Raw genomic sequence first — 24,807 nt, 5'->3', positions numbered from 1 at the left:
GAAAAGTGAAAAGAAAGCTGAAGTGAAACTGCAGCCGGTTTTCTGCCTGGTTTGTTTTAACTTCACTGAACTTGATGCCCCGTCCACAAATAACACTTTTTGTTTACTGACGGAGCCGGTGTGCAGGATATTCTCCTGTTTCTCTCATTTTAATGCACCCCTTAAAACATGTCAGACTGTGATTCTTCCTGCCACTCCCATGAGAAGAATAGCAAGAATTACCACCTCTGTGAAGGAAGTGAGGTAAGATCCCACTAACGTGCTGTGTTATTGTCTTATCTTATCGTCATAGGGAAATTGTTTTTATTCTGGTGCAACCTTGCTCGCTGTCCCAACAGCAGGTCAAAGGTCAAGGTCGTGCTAGTAAACGTGAGGGTTCGAACCAACATCTGGTTAAAGGGAGATCCATTACAAAGTACAGTGGGGGTACAAGAGAAGAAAATCCTAGAGGAAACAATGAAACCAGTTCAAAAGACTATTGCTAATATTACTTTATTAAAGCAGAAGTCTGTCTTGTCAGATTACTCAATCGTTGGAATAATCTCTAGAATACTCGATTACTAATTTAATTGACATCCTCAGCCCTAGTTGCAATGACTCATACAGAACTTATTCAAAAATACATTTTTGGAATAAAGTTAAACTACAAAAGTGGGACTGAATTTATTGAGTACAAGACTAGGAATTGAATTGTTTATCATATATAGTGCGTGTGTGGGTGGGTGTGTTTTCCAGTATTTGTGGGGTCACAAAGCTGGAGCCCACTCACAGTGTTAGGTACCCACAAAGAGAGATTTGTTTTTGTGGATGTGCGTGTTTGTGTCTCAGGGTTCAGAGGATGGAGGCAGGAAGCTGAAGAGGAGAGAGAAGAACAGAGTTGCAGCCCAGAAGAGCCGGAAGAGACAAACACAGAGAGCTGACCTTCTGCATGAGGTGCGTGCGTGCATCGTCTTGTACTTCCACCTTTGGATGGACACTTGCAGCCCTTATCTTTTTTCTGTTCCTCAAATGGCTATTTAAGGTCTGAAACTTGGTTTTTGGGTTAAAGTTAGAATTCCATTTTGGTTAAAAGAGTCCCCCAGTTTATGGAAGCATATTGCATTCACTTGAGAAAACAATGTTTGCCCCGTCTTTCTGTTTTCAGCAGGATCTCAATGCACAGGGCTGGCTCACAAATCCCATAACCAGTCCCTTGCACTGGCACTCAAACCCTGAGACAGCCTCCAGCAAGCCAATGCATGTCTTTCTGCCTTCTAGCAGTATACAGTGAGAACAGGCATTGGACTGTGGGCATGGACCCACCTCCCTCCCTCCCAGGGGGGGCAAGGCTAGGGGACAGAGAGCCTTGCGTGGGCTGGAGACCCAGTGTAACGGTTGTTTTGGTCAGGCTTAGAGTGCTGAGAGCTCTGCCTGGGCCCACCGGAACACGCTGGAGGCTGGTTAAGAGATTTGGTTTAGGATCAGGGGGCTGAGGGCTGACCCTGGGCATGGAGAGCCTGCTGAAGGTTTCTCCTTAATTCAGAAAAATAATGCTCAAGTGATTGCAATATGCTTTTTAGTATTGCACTTCAATAAATTTGGGGTACTCAAAAGAGAAAAGAAGTATGGTCAAAATCAATACTATCAATTCTAGAGGCAAAGGTATCTTGATATTAAATTCTAACTGTTAGTCGAACTAAAACTCAACCGCAATAACAGGTCACCCAGAGGATATTATTAAGGGTTTTCTCAAACTAAGAACTTTTGCAGAAGACATTATGCAACTGTTTGTTTGTTTGTTTGTGTTGTCGCCATGACTAATAATCAAATTTTGTTGTGTTAAATTTAGGAATTCCCCTTCAAACTTGACCCTCTAAAGCCTTCATTCATTCATAATTTCTGCTTCTTCCTGTTCTCCTTTTCCATCTCCTCTTCCCTCTTTCCTCTCCCAGGCCTGTGAACTGTTGGAGCAGAGGAACAGAAACCTGAAAAGAGAGGTACATACAACACGCAATGTACAAAATGCATTAATCTTGGATATCATTCATCCCTGTTGGGATTAGATCATGTTCTTGCTTTCTGTGCTCTTCTACCGTCACCACAGACCACTGCACTATTGTACACTTTATTAGCACAGTAAAGATACACAAAACATTTTTATTAACAATTACGACCTCTTTAATTCGAAGCGTCATAGGAGTGCGTTAAATCTACATTTAAAAACAAAATGAGGAGTCCGATACACAGAATAATTACAGTAATTAAGTCAATCTCTGCTTGTTGATTCGTCTTCAGGTGGATTCTCTGTCCGAAGAGCAGCGCCTGCTGACCGACGCACTCAGGGCCCATGAGCCTTTTTGTCCCATCATGCACTGCTCCTTTGCCTCCTCCTCAACCTCGGCCAGCATGCAGCCTGACACCATGGCAGCCCGCTCGGTCTGAAGCAAGTAATAATGTTTCTGAGCACAGTGATCAGAGTAACTTGTTATTTAAAGCTACTGCTATGTAATGCACCAGTAAAACCCCTGGAGGGCACTGTTCACCATGATCAGAGATAAAGTGGTGCTTAAACAGGCTGAGGTGCTGCTGAACTCTGGTGGCAACACTTGTAATCACAGTGAAGAGTGTCCTCTGGTGGTTAAACCTTTTACACCCAGCTCATGTCCATAAATGTAAATACAGTCATAGATTTATATCACACTGCAGCCTAACATTTCCTCCTCCACCTTCTGATACATGAATTCTTCCATTAGCTCATTTGTTCTTTGCTATATGAGTGCATGGCAATTGTAACAAAGCACCAAATACATATTTTCCAAAAAATAAAAATAATTTAATAAAAATGTGTGTCATTTGTTAATGTGAGAGGGAAAGTCTTTCACAATTTGTTCACTGAAACCCAATGAAAATAATACATTCAATCACTTTATATTAATTTTTAGGATTAGTAAAGTCCCCCTCCACTAAAATGTGTTTTCCTTTGTGTTTGAGCTTCACTGTGCAGAATGATGTATGTGGAGAGTGACTAGAAGGATGCTTTCACATTCATCTGCTGAGAGTTTCTTTGTGTTCATTGAAAATCTGATTTTAAAGGACCAGCGTGTAGGATTTAGTGGCATCTAGCGGTGAAGTGGCAGACTGCAATTAACTAGAACACCGCTCAAGTCTGTATTTGATGACCTGGGAATGAGAACAGGCTGTGAAGTGTGGCAGAGAAACTATGGTGGCGGAAAAAAGGCCCCATCCACAGCCTGTGTTTGGTCTGTCCGTTCAGGGCTACTGTACAAACAGGGTGGTTCAACATGGCGGGCATGTGTGGATAAAAATGTCTCATTCTAATGTGACAAAAACACGATTCCTATATTCAGATGATTATACACTAATAAACATACCTATAATTATAATATTCCATTTAGATTCTCCTAAATGTTACACACTGGCCTTTTAAGGGACACGGCCTATGAGCATTTGGAAGTTAATCCTAGTCCAGTATACAACTTACACAAGTGTGATGTAGAAATCTGAAGCAACTATTGCACACACATTGAGAATGGACTTTACAGGGAAATATGAGACATCTTGTGTCCGGCAGGAAAACTACATGAACAAAATTGGCATATTCATATATTCTGAAATGTTTAATGAGGTAGAGAGGAGTAGATACCTTGAGGATTTTAATATGGAAATGTTACTATTGTATAAACACTGATCAGCCATAACATATGCTGATAGGTCCAGTGATGTAATATATTGGCACTGCTGTGCCTACCCTTCCATAGAAGTTACACAAGAATTCACTCTACAATTCAGCAGAAGTGTCTGTGTACGGATACACAAAACAGCCATAACATTATGAGCAATGACTGGTGAAGTGAATAACACTGATTATCTAGTTACTAGGGTGCCCAGGTGCTCATAATGTTATGGCTGATTGGTGTATGTCTAAATACATGTCTTTCGGGGATCTTTAATAATGTACTAGTTTTCATCATTGAGATATTAAATTAACAAGCAGCAGTTTCTGTTAGATAAAAGAGAAATTAGCACTTAGCCTACATTATACTTAAAGTAATCGTGATTTTTCATTGATCGATTAGTCAAGATAAAGAAAGAAAAACTCAAGATGTTTCTGTAAAAAACGTCAGCGTTCCGGTCACTGATGTATAGAAACTGCAGAAACACTGAAGTGTGTCATAAGCGTCCTGTGGTTTTGGACATATTTACCAGCATCACTGATTATGAAAAAAACTAATATATTCTGGGGTATTACTTCATTTTACTGAAGCTTTTGAGGTCATCTGAAACCACAGACATGTCAGAGTGGATCCATAACCTCTGTCTCACCTGCAGAGAGAAGAAACCTGTGGTTTGGTTACGTTGGAGGTCACTCACTGACAAGTAACACTTCCCAAATTTCACCACAGTCACATCAAATCTTGTCTGCTCAGGGTTTCTCTTTTATTTTTCCTTCCTCTTCCGTGAGCTGAGGTGAATGACAAGTCCATCTTACGATGCTGACGCAATACCAGATGTGGCAAACGGAAGTGGAACTCAGCCATTTAATGGCCGCAGACTTCTTGGAAGCTGGAATGATGTTTATTCTTCAAAAGCCCTTTCATGAATTCTTGGAATGATAATAATAATAATAAAGGGAATAATAGACATGGGGAAGAGTGCTGTTTACAATGCTTTATTGTAGAATGAACAGCTGGTCTTTGGGTGGAGACACAACAGGCTGCTGCATGGAAAGTCTTTGTAACTACAAATAGATCATGAATAAATGATCAAACTTTTAAATAATGAATAATAATAATAAATAATTGCTGTTAAAAAATAATCTTTACACACCACATCTATGTTTTAGTGTAGTTATGAAACTGGATATTTATATCAAAATGTAAGTAAGTTTAAATGAATGTTTTTGGGAAACAGCAAAAACAGCTGCAAAAAGAATATTAATTAAAATACAATATAAACGTTAATAGACAGTGAGCAGAAATAGTCGAGACTATTGGTGAAAGAGTTAATTAGTCAAAACGTTTCAGTCATAACAATTCTGCATTACCGTATTGATTATTACAACGTTCTATCTCTAATAAATGTTGTGTCCCTGATAAACTGCAGGAATTCATAATTTCCTATATCCTGTGCACCTGGTAGACAGATTAACAGTTTGACTTCATTCAGAAGGTCAGAAGAGTGTTTGAGGATTCTGGAAATACCTTCGAACATCATCAAGTTTTATTAGAGGTCCTTCTTGGTTTCAGATCAGCAATTATTTACTTTCGACCATGTTGTATATATCAGATTATTAAATTAACTCTGAGTGGTGCAGGCTAAAACTGAAAGTGTTTACAGCCTCAATAAACTAGAGAGGAGAGAGAGAGAGAGAGAGAGAGAGAGAGAGAGAGAGAGAGAGAGAGAGAGTTTCTTAATGACACTGCAGGAAGCCGTTTAGAGCTCATTTACAGTACGTGCACCTGATCTCCCTGGGTGATGTTGCTCAAACTGCTTTCATGGTTTTATTTGTTTGTTTTTCGCAACCGGGGAGCGTCTAGTCAAACCAGACTCGAAACCACAGGTTAAGTTACAATAAAGCACAGCAGAACTGAGTGAATTTGCGGCACCACTGTCCTGGTATGCCAGACAAAGGAGTGTCTGGTTTCGGCCTGACATCCACAGGAAACTGACATAGTGGTCAGTGTGAAACCGAGGTCAGACTAGTTTCTTAATTTAACTCTGAAATCACCACCATAATGATTACACTAGTCACCTAGCAACCACGGAAATAGGCCCACTCCTGGGAACCCGTCACCTCTAGTTCTGAGGAACACGGTGGAAAGCCTGCACAGACACATGTACACGTCTACGCTACACACACGCAGGAAAACACATACACACCTGCCTACTACCATCGCAACTTTTGTGAATGTGCCAAGACACACACAGTAGATACACACTGGGCTGTACAAACATAGATGTTCACACTTCCGGTAAAATCCTGATTAAGTTCTTGGTAATTTCTTGGTAAAGTGTTAAAGTGAAAACATCTGATTATGAGTACAGTTAGATTACATCATTCACTACAACTGACAACATTCAGACACAGCTATAGGGGTGTGGGTGTGTTGCTTAAGTAGGGGACAACAGGGTTGATATTCTGGAAAAACTGAGGTCATTGGCAACATTCACTGAGAATAAAAAGGTCTCTATTTGTTTTTTATTTATTGGATTCTTCATATTTAATTTAGTCTTTTCAATTCTACTATTTGTGATTTTTCTAAATAAGGTTTTAAAGCATTCTCAGAAAAAGGTCATATTTAAACATACTAAGTCTACAAATACTGGCCATGAGCATGTTTTCAATCATAGAATTTAAACTTTCCTCATGTTGCTAAAAACCCACAAATTGTGCCATGAGTGTCAGTGTACTCATGGCATAAATGTGCACATATTGGACTGACCAACACAGTGTATTACACGTTGATGTTGCATTGCATTACAGCAAAAGTTGAGTCATGTTCAAGGCTGTCACTTTGTGTTAAAAAGTTTTTTCAACATATGTTATTTTAAGCCACGCAATGGGAGGATTAATATGAGGTCAGAATAAATAATTACAGCAGATCGGGGGGAAAGAATGCATTAGAGGGCATCAAAAGTGCATCGCTTAGACCACCACAGAGTCAACAATGTGAAAATACGCAAAATTCATACATAAAATGCAGAAAAACGTCCACACAGTAATCCATCATCCGCCACATCCTCAGCAGAAACACCGTGTTAATGGAACAATGCCAATATCACATATGGAGCGAGGCCTGCGAGCTAGTTCAGGCGGTCAACTCGAGCTGCACTGCTACGTACACACATATCATGCCTCACTCTCCATTGTCACAAACCAAACACACCCTTCCAATCTGGTATAAGCCCTCTGCTCCATCAGTGCATCGTTTCGTAAGCCCCACCACCACCCCAGCATCCACCTGTAGGCTCCGGGTAGGGGGTTTAGGGTATTTTTCCCCACTATCTCTATGTAAACATATCTGCGGGGGAGTGTCACTTGACTGAACTACTGTAGATAGCACCAGACAGTCAGACCAGCAGTAACAATATCCAACATCACTGCCCTAAAATATGACAAAACAGAAACAACTGAAGGAAAAACAATTAGCCAAATCAACAATAGCTTTAGATGTTAAGTTAAACTGCCTTGTTGTTTTGACGCTGCCTACTTTGTTAATGCCAGAGAAACACAGAGTTCATGAGTCAAGTTCAACCAACCCAACTCATTCTAAGCGTAAAGGTTAAATATTGATATGGAGCAAGGATTAGATTATTGTTTTATTTATCCATATTCATTTTTAAAACAAACTCAAATCACTTAGATTTTTAATCTATTCTTTTATGAGGAAGCTGTGAAAAGTAAACACAAAGTAAACATTATATCCTTTGTGGTGTGACACATTGTGTTCCCACATCATTAACTTCCCAAAAAGCTCTAAGAAAAGACACCTGTAGCATACCGCTAACTCTGGCAGACACTGGGTTCATGTAAGGTATCATGGGGGTAAGTTTAATGTGGAATTTATGTAATTCTCAGGTAAAATGTTTGCCATCCTGCTGTGTTCACACAATGATAAAATGAAGAGGCTGCATTGTTTTTTACTGCAGTTCTAATGTTGGTACCAATAATTGTTCTCATGGCCATAGAAAAACTAAAACTTAATCTGTTCCTGGAGACTATTATGGGAATATATTTTTACTCAAACCCTCCATTGAACAGTTAATTAGGTGCCACACTCAAAACAACACGCACAAGCTAACAGAGAAAACTGAGACCCACACAAAAGACACACCAGCATGTGCACACCTCCCAACCACCATACATACACCGATCAGCCAAATTATGACCACCTGGGCCCCCCTCATATAACTGCACAGGACAAAATATATATACAGCAGTGTAATTTACAGTTAATATAGGCTATAATTATAGGGCCATGATTTCATCTTTATATTTATAAATAAATCAAACACAATACATTTTGATTTGAAAAAAAATCTGAATCTCTAGTTCCCTTTATTCTACCTGTAAAACAAAATATAAATGGGAATAAACTGATGGATTTGAGCAGACGTCAAACCTCCTGAGATGCCAGTTTATGTAGTACAAATAATATCAGATCTGTAAGATAAGGAGGAATTTAAAACTTGATAAAGATTTGCACAGGACCAACAAACATACACAGTCTCTATGAAATAAGTCACGGCTTGGTATTCTAATGAACACAAGTGGCACTGTCTATAGGAGGGAAGCCAGTGCGGGATTATGACCGACTGCACGCGGCCTGTTGATGATTGGTTCTTTGGTCTTTGGGATGCCTGACTCAATCACTTCCTCTTCTTCCTCTGTCAGATAAGAGGATGAACGAGACAGCAAGTAGAACGCACGCATTTTTATGATCTGCATTTAACAATGTCACAGTTTCACAATTCTTTTGTTACCAAATGTTACTAAAGCTTCCCCGGAATTATGTCTTGACTCATTTCACATAACAATTGAGAAATCCAGAAACTGGGATGCCACAAGTATATTTTGAGCTTCTTGACTTCCTGTACATTGCTCCAGCTTCCCCACACATTTATTAGAAATACTTTGCTGTCTTTGACTCCATCCCCTCATTGTTAAAACATGCCATGATCTGTCTGTTCTATTCATATCAGTAAATATAAACCAACCCTATGTATGTATGTAGTTATATACTGTAGGTATTATAATGGGTTGCCCCACCATAGATTTTCATGGAAGCTGTCCATAAAATTTGGGTAAAGAAGGTCACACAGTTGGGAAGCCAGCAGGGGCATCTCCAGAGGGGGGTCGCTGGGGTTGCATTGGCCACCCCTGAAATCTGATTGGCCACTCCAAGTGCCACCCTATTATCTTTACATCTTCCATTGCGCACTGTCTTTCAGAGGCTGTAGTGGGCTACAGTTGTAAAGCTATAGTGAAGCTACTGCTATCATATGAAACTCCACAGTTAAGGTAAATTTGGCAATGGTAAAGGGATCCCTTGACCTCTGACCTCAAAACATCTGAATGAAATGTGTTCTATGAGTCTCCCCTTTGCAGACATTTGGGACAAAAACTTGCAGTTTTCTACATAAAATCGATTTTAAAATTGCATGAATTGGAAATGACTAACACACACTTCATGCCACCCTTGCATAAGTCAGTGCCCCATTTGTTTCAAAAAAAGTCTGGAAACACCCCTGGACGCCAGCGCTGTGCCAATAACTGACTGTATTTGTGACTGGAGTAGAGAGAGCAGGCACTTGAACGATCTGTCCATCACCGTCAAATCGGCAAACTTCAACCAATCACACCAACAAATGGTTTGTTACAGTCGTTCTTCTCACACAGCGTTAAAGTAATAGTACTTACATACAATATCTAACACAATATATAGAATAGAAATGAATGTATAGGTATATACATATAGTAAAAGTAAAAGTAAAAATGGAAATAGAAATATAATAAGAGCCTAAGACATATAATAAGATAATAAGAGCCTATATACAAAGTAAATGTAAATCTAAACATAAGTGTAAACATATTCCACAGAATTACTGACAGAAATGAAATAAACAGTAATGAGTTGAGGTGTTGCACAAGTTATAGATAATTCCAAAGAATTACATAATAATCAAGTGTATTGCACGTTAAACCTGGGTATTAGGGAGGAGTTAAAGAGTTTTGATGGCTCATTGTGACTTCCTGTGCCGCTCTGTGGTGCATGTCCTGTGTTTAACCAGTTCATTGTGGAGTGGGTGGGAGACATTGTCCTGGTTTGAATCTTAGACAGCATCCTCCTCTCTGACACTGCTGTCAAAGAGTCCAGCTCCACTCCCACAACGTCACTGGCTTTGCGGGTCAGTTTATTCAGTCTGTTAGCGTCCGCTACCCTCAACCTGCTTCCCAATCACACAGCAAAACAGGATAGCACTGGCCACCACAGACTCACATGTTGAAGGACCTCAGCCTCCTCAGAAAAGAGAGCTGGCTCTGGCCCTTCCTGTAGAGGGCTTGAGTGTCCTTAGCCCAGTCAAGTTTATTGTCCATGTAAACTCCCAGGTACTTGTAATCCTCCACAGTGTCTACACTGTTTAACAGCAGCAGAGTTCTTAGTAACTTCACCACCAGAGCAAACAAGAGCTCACAAGTCATATTGCATCATATTGTGGCTCATTAGGAAATGTTTCTTGCAAGTTACTTTTGCACATGTTAACTGAGCTCTTTGAAACGTCTCATCTGCGCCTTTACCTGTGTCAAAGGATTAATGCATTCCCTTGGTTAACATATGAGATGTGATATATGAGAAGTGTTTACTGTCTGATGAATCCAGGAAGACTCTTTGCAAACCCTACTTAAAGCAACTGTGAATACATAACAGGTTTACTTCCTTGTCCTGCTGTCGTTATGGCTCCTCCTTTTTACTTCTTTGGAATTCTTTTCTTTCACTTTTATAACATTTGCATAAGTTAAAAATTTTCCTTCCTTTTACATTTCTCCCTCCCCAGCGTCTGATTTTGTCTGTGTTGCACTTCCTTCTCTCTTTAAAGGCTGTTAGCACTTTGACAGTGCTAGATAAAATGCATACATAAATACTGTTGTCAGATGAGGAGTTTCTTCTGAATGAAAAGTTCAGTGCAACTTCCTTAAACGGATGCATTTGTTCCGTATACTATATTAACATGTCAGTTAGTGAGTAAGCAGTTCTCTATACATATCCCATATACAATGACTTTATTTTATCTGTCGATTTTGACTTCTATGATAAGGGAACTGGAAATACCTCAAAATGTTGTGCTTATGTGTTCAGCTGTGACCTTTGGCCTCAGCACACAGGATGTTGCTGTTCAAAGATTATGACACTGCCGTTGCATCAGTCACCTTGCGCCCGCTTGTGACTGCGTTGCATCAGTTTCTCCCTCATTCGAGAGAATGACAAAGCATCTTCCCTGTCCTTTTCACCCTCCTCCCCTCTTTGTATGTGTACTTTGGCCCCATATTGACCAATATCTCATGGGACGAAAGCCTGGTCTTGACCGCAAGCCACAATAGTTCAAGATTTTAGGTTTCAAAAGACTAAACCAAATAGAAACATCCTGGTCAATAATCAGTGTGATCAAAGTTAGTGGTAAAAACTGTGATCACTTTACCACAGCAACTCAACAATGACTTCAGATATGACCCTGAGCTGACTCGATAAATACACTGTACGATACTGCTGTTATCAGTATTCAGTGTGTTGAAACTTGAACTTCCTACTTCTGCTTCCACTTGAAGTGAGAACCAAATGTACTTCTCCACAAAGTCAAGTCATATTTAACTTATATAGTCCAACATTGTATTTTATAATCAGGGCTTTCACATCTGTACAGTGGATGACAAACTCTGTCCCCCTAACCTTTAAGCCAGTGATTCCCAACATTTTTCCTTCAAGGTCCAGTGTGTAACACTGAGGAGGATCTATAGACAGAAATGGAATGTAATATTCATAAATATGTTTTCATTAAAGTATAATCACCTGAAAATAAGAACTGTTGTGTTTTCGTTACCTTAGAATGAGTTGTTTTTATCTAAAGAGGGAACAAGTCTTCTTGGAGGCCACCATGTTTCTACAGTGGCCCAGAACAGAAAAACCAAACACTGGCTTCTTTTCCTGAAAACTTCTGTGCAATTCTCTGTCTTTATTATTAATTTTTTTTGTTGACACATTTGCTCTTTGGATGTTTTAACTGTGTACTTTTCTAAAGCAGGACAAGGTTGTTCAGCAGAGAGTGCAGGCTCTGTGAATATAGCTTGTGTTATAGATTATAACACTTTAATTATTTTAATTAGCTTTGATAATAATATAAACTTTAAAAATAATAATTTTAATTTAGTTTTCTGCACAGTAATTAATCAAATACTAAGATATGGGCCTACTGTCTTTTTAATAAAGAACCTTAAAATCAAGAAGGCCTCACGAACCCCTGTGCAGCTTTGGAGACTCCTAGTCTGCACAGACTGAGGGACTGTGTTTCAGCAGGATTTCTCATAATAATAAAAAAATATAAAACAAATCTCATTTGCACAAACACCTTCATGTCAGATCCTATTCGCGTCGTCACAATTTTTGCTACCAGCACTCCCATCAAACCATTTAATTAAAGCCTGCAGAAATGACAGCTGAACCTTGGTTCACCTCTGACTCATGTCATAAGCAGATGAAATACGATCTACTTTCTTATATTCTCCTTTTATGGAGCAGATAAGCATACATGTAAACATACATCTGTCTATATTTTAGGTTATTTCCTGTCAGTAAAACCTTTTGACTTGTAAAATAAAGATAACTAATAACAATATAGATATTATAATGGAAGAAAACACCAATGTCTGCATTCCATTTAGTTCTATGATGCCTCTGTTGTGCATGCTGGCCCACCAACATACTGCTTACTGTAGCAAGATACTAATTACACCTTTGCCATCACTGGTGCTATTTCTTAAACCTGTGTTATTATTAAAAGCATACCTAATAGAATTTAAGCGGTGGTAGAGAATGACCGAGGAGAAGGAGCCATGTACTGATAACAAAGTGATTTAGGGAAATTAAACATAATTTCCGCATTGTTTCACAACACTTACGTTCTTAAGCATCTCCACGCCTATGCATAATCTTGCCGAAGGTGCACATTGTCGGATTTTATGTGAATTCAACAGATAGACACACACAGCTCTTTATACATTTATAGTCTCACATAGCCAGACCTATCTCCACACATTGCTTTAACGCTGTGCTAGTGCTTTTCATACACTTTTTCCTGTTTTTCCTTCTCTGACAAGTGAAAATGTCCCCTATAAAAAGACTATCTATCGTTCAAGGAATATCTATGACACAAAAGACAAACAAAAAAAAAAACAATTATAAAGTAACATAATGTAATGAAATAGCCCCACTACAAACCTTAGGGAAGCTAACATTTCTATGGACTCCCTAACAGAGGAGGAAGGCTGGAAATGACTGGTTCCCTCTCTGCCCCCCGGATATGTTATAAGTTGTTATCAACATACCAGATGCGTATCAAACAAAAATGAAGCAGGTTGAAACATTTCACTCAAGCAAACAAAATACCACACTTGCTCACTCACTGTCCTGAGGGTGATATGGATCTTGCCCACATAATAGTCTTATGAAACTATCTGCTCTTCCTTAGCGCTTACAAATAAAATTCATTAAGAAGTATAAATTTTCAATGTTTGTTTAAGCTGTTTTGGTGGTGAGCAAGGAGGGTGGGGTTTACTGCTAGCTGGTTGTGTGATTGTGTAATTAGCTGCAAATCAGAAAGAAGTCAATATAACTGACTTTCAACAACTTTAGTGGTGCACATGTGCATCGTCCTACCATGGTGAACCCACCTATAGTTCGCAGTGAGACTTAAAGCTAAAATCTGTAACTTATTTTTGTTTAAAAAAAACAAGTTTTTTTCCATATGATTTTTGGTGTTGAGACTTGATCTTTTTGCTGTGGTTGTAATCTCGCTTCAGCTGCTGCTTTTCAGTCATATTTCTCTGGGTGGCAGCTTGACAATGCCAATAGTATTAATAATTAAACTAATAGTAGTTTTTCCACATTTTCTAATTTCCAGCACTTTTTTCAAACAAAAATCAGGTTTTCACCAAATTTGGTTCAAGGTATGTTTGGATGAGCCCTTTTCTTATATGTTTAATCCCATTTTCAAATGATTGTATTTGTGTCTTAATGGACATAACATACCAGAACTCTTGAACACAAGAAGTACACATGCAAAAATGAAACCCATGAGAGGAAACAAGCTCTTTGTAAAAGTTAACTCTCCAACATTTGAAAAGTGGTTAAATATTTCTGTTCATCCAGAGTGTGTATTGTCCATGTCTGTAGAGCCAGTGGTGATATCAGTAGGGAGTGGTGGGTTTGTTATTTGAACAGTATTTCAGAGCTTATCTCAATAGATAATACAAGTCCTATCCGATTAGCTGATATGGGACATGCACCCTCTCTCTCTCTCTCTCTCTCTCTCTCTCTCTCTCTCTCTCTCTCTCATTTAACATGCCCAGTCTTGTCCCTCTCTTCAGTACAGACACAGCTGCTCTGAGCTCAGTCTGTAGGTGAACTCATGTTATGTTATGAAATTTTCTAGGTGTCAACAAAACATGAATTGCCTAAAGAGATGACCCGCCAACTATAAAAATGTAACAGCTGCCTCCCCGTGTTTATCTGGGAATTTATGTTTTTATTCTAATTAGTATATATTCTGAGGAAACGGTTGTTTTTCCTCATATGTTACCCTCATGCAATTTAATAGAAAGGTTGGTGCTGACGTAACTGAGTAACAAAAATGTGTGTGGGTGTTTAAGTAAAACAGAAGCCAACAGCTACTGAGGGCAATAATAAATTATTTATGCCTGTTATCTCGACAAGAACTTTTTTGTTTGTTTGTTTTATAATTGTTTGAATGTGTGATGTAGGTGAATGGGAAGTGGCTATAACATAAGTAACAAATTTTTACATTAAAACTCACACTATAACCTCGGAATTAGCTGAGTTAAATCAAATTACCTTCAGACAGTGTCAGACACTGAACTTTATTACTCACAAGCTCCACAAAGATAGGGTTCACTGGATTGTATTGTATTGTATTAGATTGCACAAGTGTACTTATAAACCAGTAACTAAGTGTATATAATCTATGTAAACTAAAGAATAGAATTTAGAGCACTGACTACTATTTTCCATATGAATGAAATGGGATAGGGTACTTTAAAAGCAAAGTGTTACAAGACTATTTACGACACCATGGTATCATTTGCAATACACATTTTTAATTAACAAAGTATCAAAAACAAAAGTTGACAGATCACAGAGATGGAAGTACACATTGGTAGTAGCAGTGCAGTTGTACCTGACAGCCTACAGTTTATTCAGTTAGGCTATGATGCTCCAACAGTTGAGCAGCAACAGGGGAAAAAAACAGCCAAAAAACAGCCTCCAGTAGAAGTAGGCACAATAGAATACATAGAATACATATACGCATCGAGCTCAGTGCCTATTAGCTATCTAGCCATGACGGGACAATGAACAACTTCAACCACAAAAACAACACACACGCTATGAACACACGCAGACGCCTGCGTCCCTTTAACCGTGTGACTCTCACAAGTTTTTTTTTCCTTACAGATGATAAACACTATAAACCTTCTTGCAAACATAAAATATAAAACTTCAGTCCTCACCGTGAATGGATATACAGTAATGTGCTGTTTGTCCATAAATTATTACTTCTGTTATGAACTGTTTGAAAATATTTATGCAAAGACGTCAGCTTGGTGAAGGGTTGCCACTTACTGAAAATTATTCAAATACTGATAACCAGAGTTTCCCTTTTGATGTGTTAGCTGTAGAGTGAATTGCAATTATTGAGGGTTTCAGTGTCTTCCTTGCAGTGCATGGCTACTTGATTGATTCTATGGTTTGTATTTGACAAGAAAAAAGCCTCCCAATTCTGGTTCCTCCCTCCGTTTCTGTTTGCGCAATAAACCACATTTCACTCTAAAGCAAACGGGCGAGAGAGGAAACGGGAGTAAAAGGAGGGAAACATATTTGGCAGTGAGTTTAAGTGATAAAGCTCATAACATACAGTATAATATCACATCCTCCTGCATTACTTCAGAGTCAAGCGTGGTAAAGGACCAGCAAAAAGCTGATGCAACACTTCCGATACCTAGCTAATGATATCTCGTGAACACAACTACCAAACCAAATGTTATTAATAAAATACATTTTAAAAAATAATCTTTTTTGTTTTGTTCTGTCAAGACCAAAGGAGGCATCCGGTGTTTACATACAGTAGCACAGTACAGAGTAAATGCGCAGTCAATACAATATATAAGATTTTAGGTAGAAAACAACATGTCTGAAAAATAACACTTGTACTCGTGAAGCTTCATCGTCACAGAAGATGTAAAAAGCAACACTAGTTCTGTTTAACTTAAGAGGGAACGCAGTGATAAATAAAGTGTACTTGTGACATTATGTACAGTATTCAATTTTTTGGGACAACTTTGCTTGCCAGTGAATTTCAAATTATTAAGAAAAGTAAGGTATTATCTGCATACACGATTATAGTGTAATTTTTACTATGCTTTTCTCATTAAGTGCAGAATTATAAACCCTGCCTGCAAAGTACATTTCCCTTTTATGGCTGCTACTCCTACCCTGACTGATAGCAAACAACCTCACACTTGTATTCACACTTTTTGAGAGGTTAGCTCTTAAATGGGGCAATAAAAAAAATCAACTTCTACAGTTAGGTCCTGAGTGGTTAGTAGTAGCAGCAAATTTAGTAGTTCATATTGGATTAAGGACAAGCAAACAGGGTTGATACGGCATTGACACGTCATACAGTAGTTACTTAATAAATATACTATTTCTCATACACTAAGCACAAACAACAATGTCTTTTTTTAAGTCAGTGACTTGCAGCTCAAACACACTCACACGGTCAATCTGTGTCTACTTTCTTTGTGGGTGAACTGTTGAATTATGTGCCTTTATCACCTTAAAATCCCGCTTTGGTACAAAAATCAGACACTAAATCAGACTCTCATCTATTCAAAATACCAGTAAATAAAAAATGATGTTTTGTTTTGTCTTTAAGTGCTTTAGCATCTGTCCTTGGCCCTGACTGTCTGTAATGCTTTGAAAAAAAAATACACAATGCATGTCAAGGTGATGTCCATGGTATGTCACTTCCTGCCCAATCAGCAGCAAAGGTATCAGGGAGCGGGAGGCGTTGAGGTCATTTTATGCGACACTCTCTCTAGCAGCTTTGTGGACGGCGAACGGGACCGAGGAGTCATCCAAAGGTGGCGTTTATTGTACGTCACATCATTCTCAGGTCATAAGTCTGTAGCAGCTCCACCTGCCTCTCAAACACTTGATGTGCTACATTAATGGCAGCAGGTGGAAGCATTGCAAGTCTTAGAAAAGTGGTAAAACACCTGATTGCTCATAGGTGACTGGGACACTGAATGTGATCGAGGGACAGAAATCCTCCGTCTAGAGGTGCTATTGTGGAGATGGATGTGGACAAGGAGGAGGAGGTGGTGGTGGCAGTGGAGGAGGTGATGTTGTGGAGTTGTAAGGTGCTCTCCTTGATGTGCTGGATGAAGAGGTTTCTCTCGTCCTCGGGCGTTTGGCCATTTTGGGCTCGGACGATGCAGGTGGGCCGGTGTAGGTTGAGCATGTAGACCAGCTGCTGCTTCTGCTGCTTCAGCTCCTCAATCTGAGCCTTCAGGTCAGCATTGACAGTCTCCAGTTTCTCTGACTCCTATAGAAGAGAGAGAGGGGGAAGGAGAAATTGATTGTTAATGCTGTACTTTAATGTTACTTTCAATGTTCAATCTTTGTTAGGCAAGCTACTTTGTACTGTAGATAAATTAGGTTAAACAAAATTGAGCTCGGTTATCTTCTCTGAAATTGATAGAAGTTTAAAACTACCTTTTGCAGACACTCTGTCTTCTCCTTCTTCTTGTTGCGGCACTTGGCAGCAGCAATTTTGTTCCTCTCCCTCCTCCTTTTCCTCCTCTCGTGCTCCTGAGGTGTCGCCTAAAAACCAGAGAAAGAAATATAAACTGTCAATATTTCACCCCTTCACGCTTCACAGTCAGTGTCAAAAAATACAGACGACTTCATGCTGCAGTTTCCCTCCACCTCACCTCTCTCTTGACTCCGGATCCACAGGCGAGGTGCTCCGAGGCTCGGTCCGAGCTGGAGCTGGCCCCGTCGGAGCTCATGTCGACGCTGAGCCCGTTGGACAGGCGCTTGGACTGGATGGCCAGCCGCAGCTCCTCTTTCACGATGGGTGTGAAATCAGTGAAGTCGTCCAGGGTGAGTGTGCCCGGCGGGGAGAGGCAGGGCACCAGGGCGGAGCAGCTGATGTCAGCCAACGAGGGACCTGAGTGCTGCAGCATCATTCTGGAAACACAAGAGTCACACGATTATTATCATGTTAATCAAAGTCACTGGGATTTTAGGAGGGTCTGTTTGCTGAAGACAGCTACAAATAATACAATTCAGAAGCATGTTATGCAAAATTTGTTCATGAATATGAATTGGTTCAGATAAAAAAAATACTATAAAAAGTCCCTATAAACGCAACGCTAAAACATTATAAATGTCTATAAAGATATTATAGTGATAACATATAGGATCAAAATACAATTAAACCCGGCAAGGGCAGTTTATATCAATATTAAGTAGCACAAACACAAAATAACTTACTGTAGTAATATTATAGTAGATTAAAAATATTAACAACCACAAAGAAATCACAGAGAGACAATGGAGATAATAGAGTGACAGCTTTCTTGTTGAGTAATCATGCTACAGATCTTAAATATTGCACAAAAACTATAAAAAACAAAAGTTATAAGATGAGATTTAAGGTTATCTAAGGTGACATGGAGAAGGAGGAGAAATCATTTATGGTCACAGAGCCAAATATGCTTGATTGCAGTACCACCTGAATATTAAATATTATATTAACTATAATTGCCTTTTGGGAATAATGCCATAAGCAATTAAAGAGAATCATTAATAGGTGCCGATGTTTGTTATCCAAACAGAGGAGCGACTCATGGAGAATTATGACTGACAGCCTGATAAGATGATTATGATGTTTATCAGCTCTGTGAGACCAAAACCAAAACAAACATGTCACGCATGTTACATGATGCAAAAACACCTAAAGTTATATAATAATATATATAGATATTCTCCCTGTTCTATAGAGTAAAGTCTCAAAGTAAGGAACACAATAATTATATTACTTAATTGCCATTTTTTAAACATTTTTGCCTTTTCCTAAGTAAGAGAAATATATAAATAACGGCAAAATAAACTTCACTAAACCCTATAAATGAAGAAAAGCCTAATTGGAACATGCAAGTTTATATTGTTTGTTAAGTTTAAGTTATTTAGGTTATTATAATGTATGACAAAGACCGAGCAGATGAGATTAATCGCAGTTAAAATCGCTCAAAAGTGTTATATTAGAATGAAAACAGCTTTACAATCACACATTATTGTAACATCTGAACCAAACAGCTTCTCTCTTCTCTGTTTTAATTCAATCTGACCGGTAGAAATCAGTTCAGAAGTTTCGGTAAAGTGTCCCGGGACAGCGGAGCGCAGAGACGCACCGGGACTTCTCCGCTATACCAACCGGGACAACACGAACCCAAACACAGCCCCCACCCCACAAACCCCACTACAACAAACCTCATCCCCGGAAACAAAAGACCAACCTACCTGTTAAAGCTGTGAGTGAGTGGGTCTCAAGAAACTACAAGCTCCTCTTATAAAGCTCAGTCTCTCCTTCTCTTCTGTTTGTCTTCCTGTCGGTGCGTACAGTTGCGCTTGCAGCCGGTGCGTTGCATCACCCGCCTTTATAGAGAGCAGCCGGGGGGCGTGGCCTGGGGGCGTGGCCTGGTGACGGAGCAGGAATGCTACGAGAGAGTGGAGCGGGAGGCTGACGTCATTCTATTTATAGGAGGATTATGCTGCGATGATGCAATCGAGCAACCCCGAGCTCTGCCATAAGAGGACAGGCTTCCCCCCCCCTCCTCCTCCTTCCTCTTCCCCTCCCTCCCCTTCCCTCTCCCCTGGCTCTCTTTTTGTCTTCCTTCCTCCCATCCCAGGCTTTTCCTCTTTCCTCACCCTTTCAATCTTCTCCTCACTTTTTCCCCCTTCTTCCTCAGTCCTCACTCCTCTTTCCTTTTCTCCCTCTTTCTTTTTTCCTCCCCCTTTTCTCACTTCTTTTCCCCTGATATTGTCCGGTTCTCTCTCTCCGTCCTGTGATCTCCTTCTTTTATTCCTCATTTCTTTCCCCTTTGTTATTTTTGCCTTTGTTTCATCTTCTCTCTCGTCCTCTCCTTTTCATTCATCCCTCCTTCCTTTTTTCTTTCTTCTTGCCTCTCCCTTCCCCTCTCCCAACTCATGTCATATTCTCTCTTTTAATCCCTTGTTTTGACTTCTTCTCTCTTTCGCTCTTCCTATTTTTTCTTTCTTTTAATTACTTTATCTACTTCTTCCTCTCTCTGTCTTTCTTTCTATCCTTTCTGTCTCCTTCCCATATGCTCTCCCCTGCCTTCTTCCTCACTCTTTTCCTCTTTTACTTCTTCTCACCATTCCCTCATCTATTGTTTCCTTCTTTCTCATCCTTCTTTCATCCCTCCCTCCCTTTCCCTTCTATTTCTTCTCCTCCCCTCTGTCTCTTCTTCCTCCCTCATTTCTTCTTCTCCTTCTCACCTTTCCTCCCTCCTTCATTTTCAAACTTTTCCACCCTTCTTCCCATCCCTCCATCCTGGCACTCTTTCATTTCCATCCCTATCCCTCTTTCCTTTTCTCCCCCTTTTCCCAACTCTTTTTTAATTGTCCCTCCCACTCCCAGTCTCCCATCCTTCCTTTTAGTCCCTTTCTTCTCTCTTTTTCTCCTCCTTTCCTTCTCATCCCTGTTCTTTCTCTCACATTATGTCACCCTCTCTTCCTCCCTCCCTCCCTCTCTCCCTCCCTCCTTCCTTCCTCCCCCTTTCTCCCTGCCTTCCATCTACCATTAATTATCCAAAAAGCTGAATAAAACTAATCGAATGACGACAAACAATAAACAAGTAAATTAGTCATTAATAACTCTTCTCCCTCTCCCCTTCCTCTCCGTGATCTCCCCGTTTTGACACGGACATGGATTCCCACTCCCGACATTCCACACTAACGAGTGAATAAAGCTGTTCAAGCTGAATGACACACAACAGTTATTTATTCTGTGGTTACATGTCAACAGCCGGGGTATAAAACTATGAGCTTAGACAGATAGACAGTGAACTGGGATCGGCTCCTTTCTTCATCTGATCCTGCGCTGATTTTTAATGATATATTTTTCTAAATTTAGAGCTTATAATTTGTTTATAAAGGTGAAATGACCTTTCTCAAGAAGTGACAATCAGCTGGTTAGGTAGGTAAAGAACATATTTTCTTTTTCTCCAATTGTAAATTCACTGTACACAGTTTTATAGCAGTGAAGTGGCTTATAGTCTTAATCGGTTGATCTTGTTTTCCTGACCTCCTGTCAGTGAGAAGTTGTGTTTCTACCTTAAAAACACACGATGTAGTTGTACTACTGTATAAAAGTTGCTGTAGCTGTAAGAGAAAGCTGTTTGCAGCTGTACCAGCATTACATCCACTGTAGTCTTTGGCATTAGCAGGGGAATGGGTGCTTCTCTTTTTTATTTACTCTAAAGTAAAACTTGTTACTATATAACCACGTGCTTTCACAACTTGTGGAAGTGGAAGATGTAGTAGTGTTTCTTTCTATTGGTAGTAAAGCTGCTGTAGTTATATAGGTGTTAGCAGTTACATTCTGATGGCCTATTGGTTAAAGATGTGTTGAATAAAACCACAGAACCCTGGTTCTAATATGTGCCATACCCATTTATCTCCCGGTACCTCATGTTTCTTCTCTGTCTCTTCACTGTAAGCTATCTAAGATGGGTTTTTTTTATAGTCTGAGGCTGTGGGCCTACCCTGAGACAAAGCTTGGATAGTTATTTACATTACTTAGTTTCGCTCAATTCCTGGATGCCTATGCAATCATGACTATGTTATTTGATCCCAAAGACACTCAAAAATTGTGCCCAGATTATTATTATGATTATTATTGCTGTTTTACAAGGCATGTATTAGTTTCTGTTAAAATGTTCATCCTTCATATCGAGCAGCTACTGTCATAACTTTTCATACTGGGGTGAAAAAAATCTAAACATCCAGAAACGTCTCTGTTCCAGCGCCACAATCTTCTTCTCTGCAGTTTGTGCTCGATATACTACGACAACCATATTTTAATTAATTGAAATGCGCCTAAAATGTGCTCTGAATCTGCGACCATAGCTTGCAGAGGGATGTCTGAGACTCTAGAGACAGATTTTGTATTGCCAAAGAAGCAGGGCTATACTAATACAGTAAAGCTGCCAAAACTAGACTTAAAAACACTATTAGAAAGTTTATTAGCAGATGGAAGTATGGAGTATTTTCAAGCAGAGAAACAGAGCTCTTTCCTCCTCTGCCTTCTCTCCTTTCTTTCTTTTCCTTCTTTATCCCTCATTTCCTGTCATTTCCAGTACAACGCCTTGAATGTTGTAATATAGAAACTTTTTGTTTAGTCTGCCTACTACAAAAATGTTTTAACTTTCACTTTCACTGAATCCAGTCTTTCTTAGAACAAATTGTTGCTTAAGGAGTTCAGATTGAGAAATGTCAAAACCAAGAAATCAGAGGGATGAATTACATTAGTACCATGAGTTCATGACTTTACCCGAAATGCATTATACAAGAGGAACCACTGCTGTGCATTATGTATGACTGATGTAGAAACTTCCTCCCCCCTGGTCATGTGTAACAAGTGTGTGTGTGTGTGTTTTCATTCACTCTGGGTCATACATTGTGCAGGGAAGCCTTGACATGTCAATGAAATCACCTCAGCGCTGATTTTCCATTCAGGGAAACCTTTACCTTCTGTGTGCGTGCTGGTCATATAACTGGGGTGTCATGGTGCACGCCACCCAGCATTAAAATAGAACCATAAAACGGTTAATATTTAACCAAACAGTGTTTCCCTGCTGAGAATTACAACAGGCTGTACAGTGGAAAATAGTTATCTGGTTGCTGACTGAACAAATCCAGCTCCAGGTTAAAGGGTTGAGGGTTTAGAGATACGATGAAATCTGGGACAGGGAATCCTCCCCTTTCCAGATTTCATTTATGGGTGAGTGTTTTGTAGATTGTATGTACAGGAAACATTTTGTGGTGTTTTTTATGTTTGTGCACCTGACTGCAAGTCAAGTTTCCTTTCTGGGATAGTAAAATGAGTTATACAAACATGAAATGGTTTTTCTCTGGAAAAGAAAGTGGAAACAATCTCAGATTTAGGGTTTGTTTATGGTTTGAAGTTATATATATTATATTAGGTATTCAGAGATAGTGTCACCCAAAAGAGAAGAAGACATTTTGAAAACATTTGATCAGAAACAAGACACCATAAATGCTGTTTATTTAAAAAAAAATGCAGGATTCGTATGTATGAACCTCCCTCAATCTGGAATAATATGTATTAAAATACATTTAATAGCCTTTAATTTTTTGGGAAATCCCCTCAAGTTTTGTGTCACTACCTGCCTTAACAAGATATATGTTTAAAACATGTTCGGTGTGTCACAGCTTACAACCCAGAGCACCGGTTCATGGTTTTAGTTCCGGGTCTGGTTTTCTTTTGGTTTTGATTCGTGTGAAGACCAGCAATGTCAGACATGTGTTTTGTAATATATTTTGTAACGTAGCAAAATCAGTCATTTTTTTTAGAATACGGATCAGCAGTGGTTAGACAGAGGCGGGAAACATTGTGTGGACAGATAATGTCGACACATTAAAAGTTTGTGTGAAGCATCTAATTAGAGCTGACATGCTTGTAGTTTTATTGAGAGAGAGACCATGAAGAAAAAATCTGTAGGGTGAAACACACGCAGACACTCTCTCACTCTCTCAGCAGGCAGACGGGTGTTGAAAAGTTTACGAGGTCAGTGTGGTGATCCAGATTGATGCTGCGACGTGAAGTCATTGCTGACCCTGCTGACTATTAATACCATATGATCAGAGTGCTAAATATTACATTCTCTATTTTTGTATTTGGAGGGTTTCATACCAAGCTCTGTGTGCTCACACCCACCAAACTGCTGTGTTTGTTTGCCAAGATTTAAAACGCAATATATTCATTTGGTTTATTAACTTCGGGAATGAGACTTCACTCTGTGTTCAGCTGTGACAATCACATTTCACACATGGAGTCGTTTTGTCGGAGGAAGTTATAATAACATTTTTAAACTGTTAATTCAAATGTCAAAAGTGGGCGTAAAACTGGTTCTAGATTATATAAGAAAGGTTGTAATGACAAAGATGGGTGTTTTTATATTATGTTAAGTTATGTCAAGTCTATGTTGCCTAATTTTCAGTATTTAAAAAATGGTGAATAACGTGTAGGAGCAAAATAATAGTATTTTATTGGCTAAAGGTAAGAAACAACAAGCCAACTGTTAATAATTGAAGTCATTTGTATATGTTTAGTATTGTTCAGTAGTGCATCTGCTGTTTTCTCGCTTCCTTTACCTGTTTTCCTTGAGACAATAAATCATGTTATATTGCTTCATGACCTTAGTCTAAACAAAAAAAAACAAAAAACCCAATTTTCTTCAAACTGATACTAGAGCAGGTGGCCACAGGCAGCACGAGTTAACCACAGTACTCTCACTCCCACCTGCTGCGAGCTTTCATTTCACTTCCTGGAGTGCTGAGTCTGTTTGGTTTATGAACTTTCAGCCACAGACGTTAGTTGACACAGAAGACAGACGTGATGGCAGAGCAGTTAGTTTCACTATGAGAGTACAGGATCAGGATATCAGGGAGTTTCTCACAGGCTAATTGAGAGTTTGCTCTTGGTAGAAGAGAAAGTGAAAAGGAAAATATGTTATAAGTTATTATATCCTTTTATGGGGATATAATCACCAGTTATTTCTTATAAGTTGTTCGTCTACCCTCAGTTAACTCTATGTTCAGTAACACTTTTGACAAACTGCAGTGAAACCACACAGCAGAACAATACTGTAGGTTAAACAGGGAGAAGATTCAAAGAAATTCATTA

The 24,807-nt window shown here is 39.3% G+C and overlaps 2 protein-coding genes across 2 annotated transcripts; one reads left to right on the top strand and one right to left on the bottom strand.

Annotated features, from left to right (window-relative positions):
* Positions 1-16: 16 nt before the first annotated feature.
* Positions 17-2,822, top strand: batf3 (basic leucine zipper transcription factor, ATF-like 3). The gene is made up of 4 exons (XM_051408437.1): positions 17-243; positions 829-933; positions 1,932-1,976; positions 2,275-2,822. The coding sequence occupies exons 1-4, from the start codon at positions 169-171 to the stop codon at positions 2,419-2,421; spliced, it is 372 nt and encodes a 123-aa protein (XP_051264397.1). The 5' UTR covers positions 17-168; the 3' UTR covers positions 2,422-2,822.
* A 12,045-nt stretch (positions 2,823-14,867) lies between these two features.
* atf3 (activating transcription factor 3) lies at positions 14,868-19,500 on the bottom strand. Its single transcript, XM_051408434.1, has 4 exons — positions 19,377-19,500; positions 17,783-18,041; positions 17,565-17,672; positions 14,868-17,394 (listed from the first exon to the last, which is right to left on the bottom strand). The coding sequence occupies exons 2-4, from the start codon at positions 18,038-18,040 to the stop codon at positions 17,074-17,076; spliced, it is 687 nt and encodes a 228-aa protein (XP_051264394.1). The 5' UTR covers position 18,041; positions 19,377-19,500; the 3' UTR covers positions 14,868-17,073.
* Between the last annotated feature and the right edge of the window lie 5,307 nt (positions 19,501-24,807).

This window comes from Dicentrarchus labrax, unplaced genomic scaffold (assembly GCF_905237075.1).
Source record: "Dicentrarchus labrax unplaced genomic scaffold, dlabrax2021, whole genome shotgun sequence".
Classification (NCBI taxonomy): domain Eukaryota; kingdom Metazoa; phylum Chordata; class Actinopteri; family Moronidae; genus Dicentrarchus; species Dicentrarchus labrax.
The sequence above is the reverse complement of the archived record's forward strand: the minus strand, read 5'-3'. Positions and strand labels throughout refer to the sequence as shown.

Excerpts from the sequence above, each read along its gene's own strand:
- batf3 (XM_051408437.1), top strand. The coding sequence starts at position 169 with ATGTCAGACTGTGATTCTTCCTGCCACTCCCATGAGAAGAATAGCAAG. Across the intron at positions 244-828 it reads ACCTCTGTGAAGGAAGTGAG|GGTTCAGAGGATGGAGGCAG; the intron begins GTAAGATCCCAC and ends TTTGTGTCTCAG. Across the intron at positions 934-1,931 it reads GAGCTGACCTTCTGCATGAG|GCCTGTGAACTGTTGGAGCA; the intron begins GTGCGTGCGTGC and ends TTCCTCTCCCAG.
- atf3 (XM_051408434.1), bottom strand. The coding sequence starts at position 18,040 with ATGATGCTGCAGCACTCAGGTCCCTCGTTGGCTGACATCAGCTGCTCC. Across the intron at positions 17,673-17,782 it reads GATCCGGAGTCAAGAGAGAG|GCGACACCTCAGGAGCACGA; the intron begins GTGAGGTGGAGG and ends TCTGGTTTTTAG. Across the intron at positions 17,395-17,564 it reads AGACAGAGTGTCTGCAAAAG|GAGTCAGAGAAACTGGAGAC; the intron begins GTAGTTTTAAAC and ends TCTCTTCTATAG.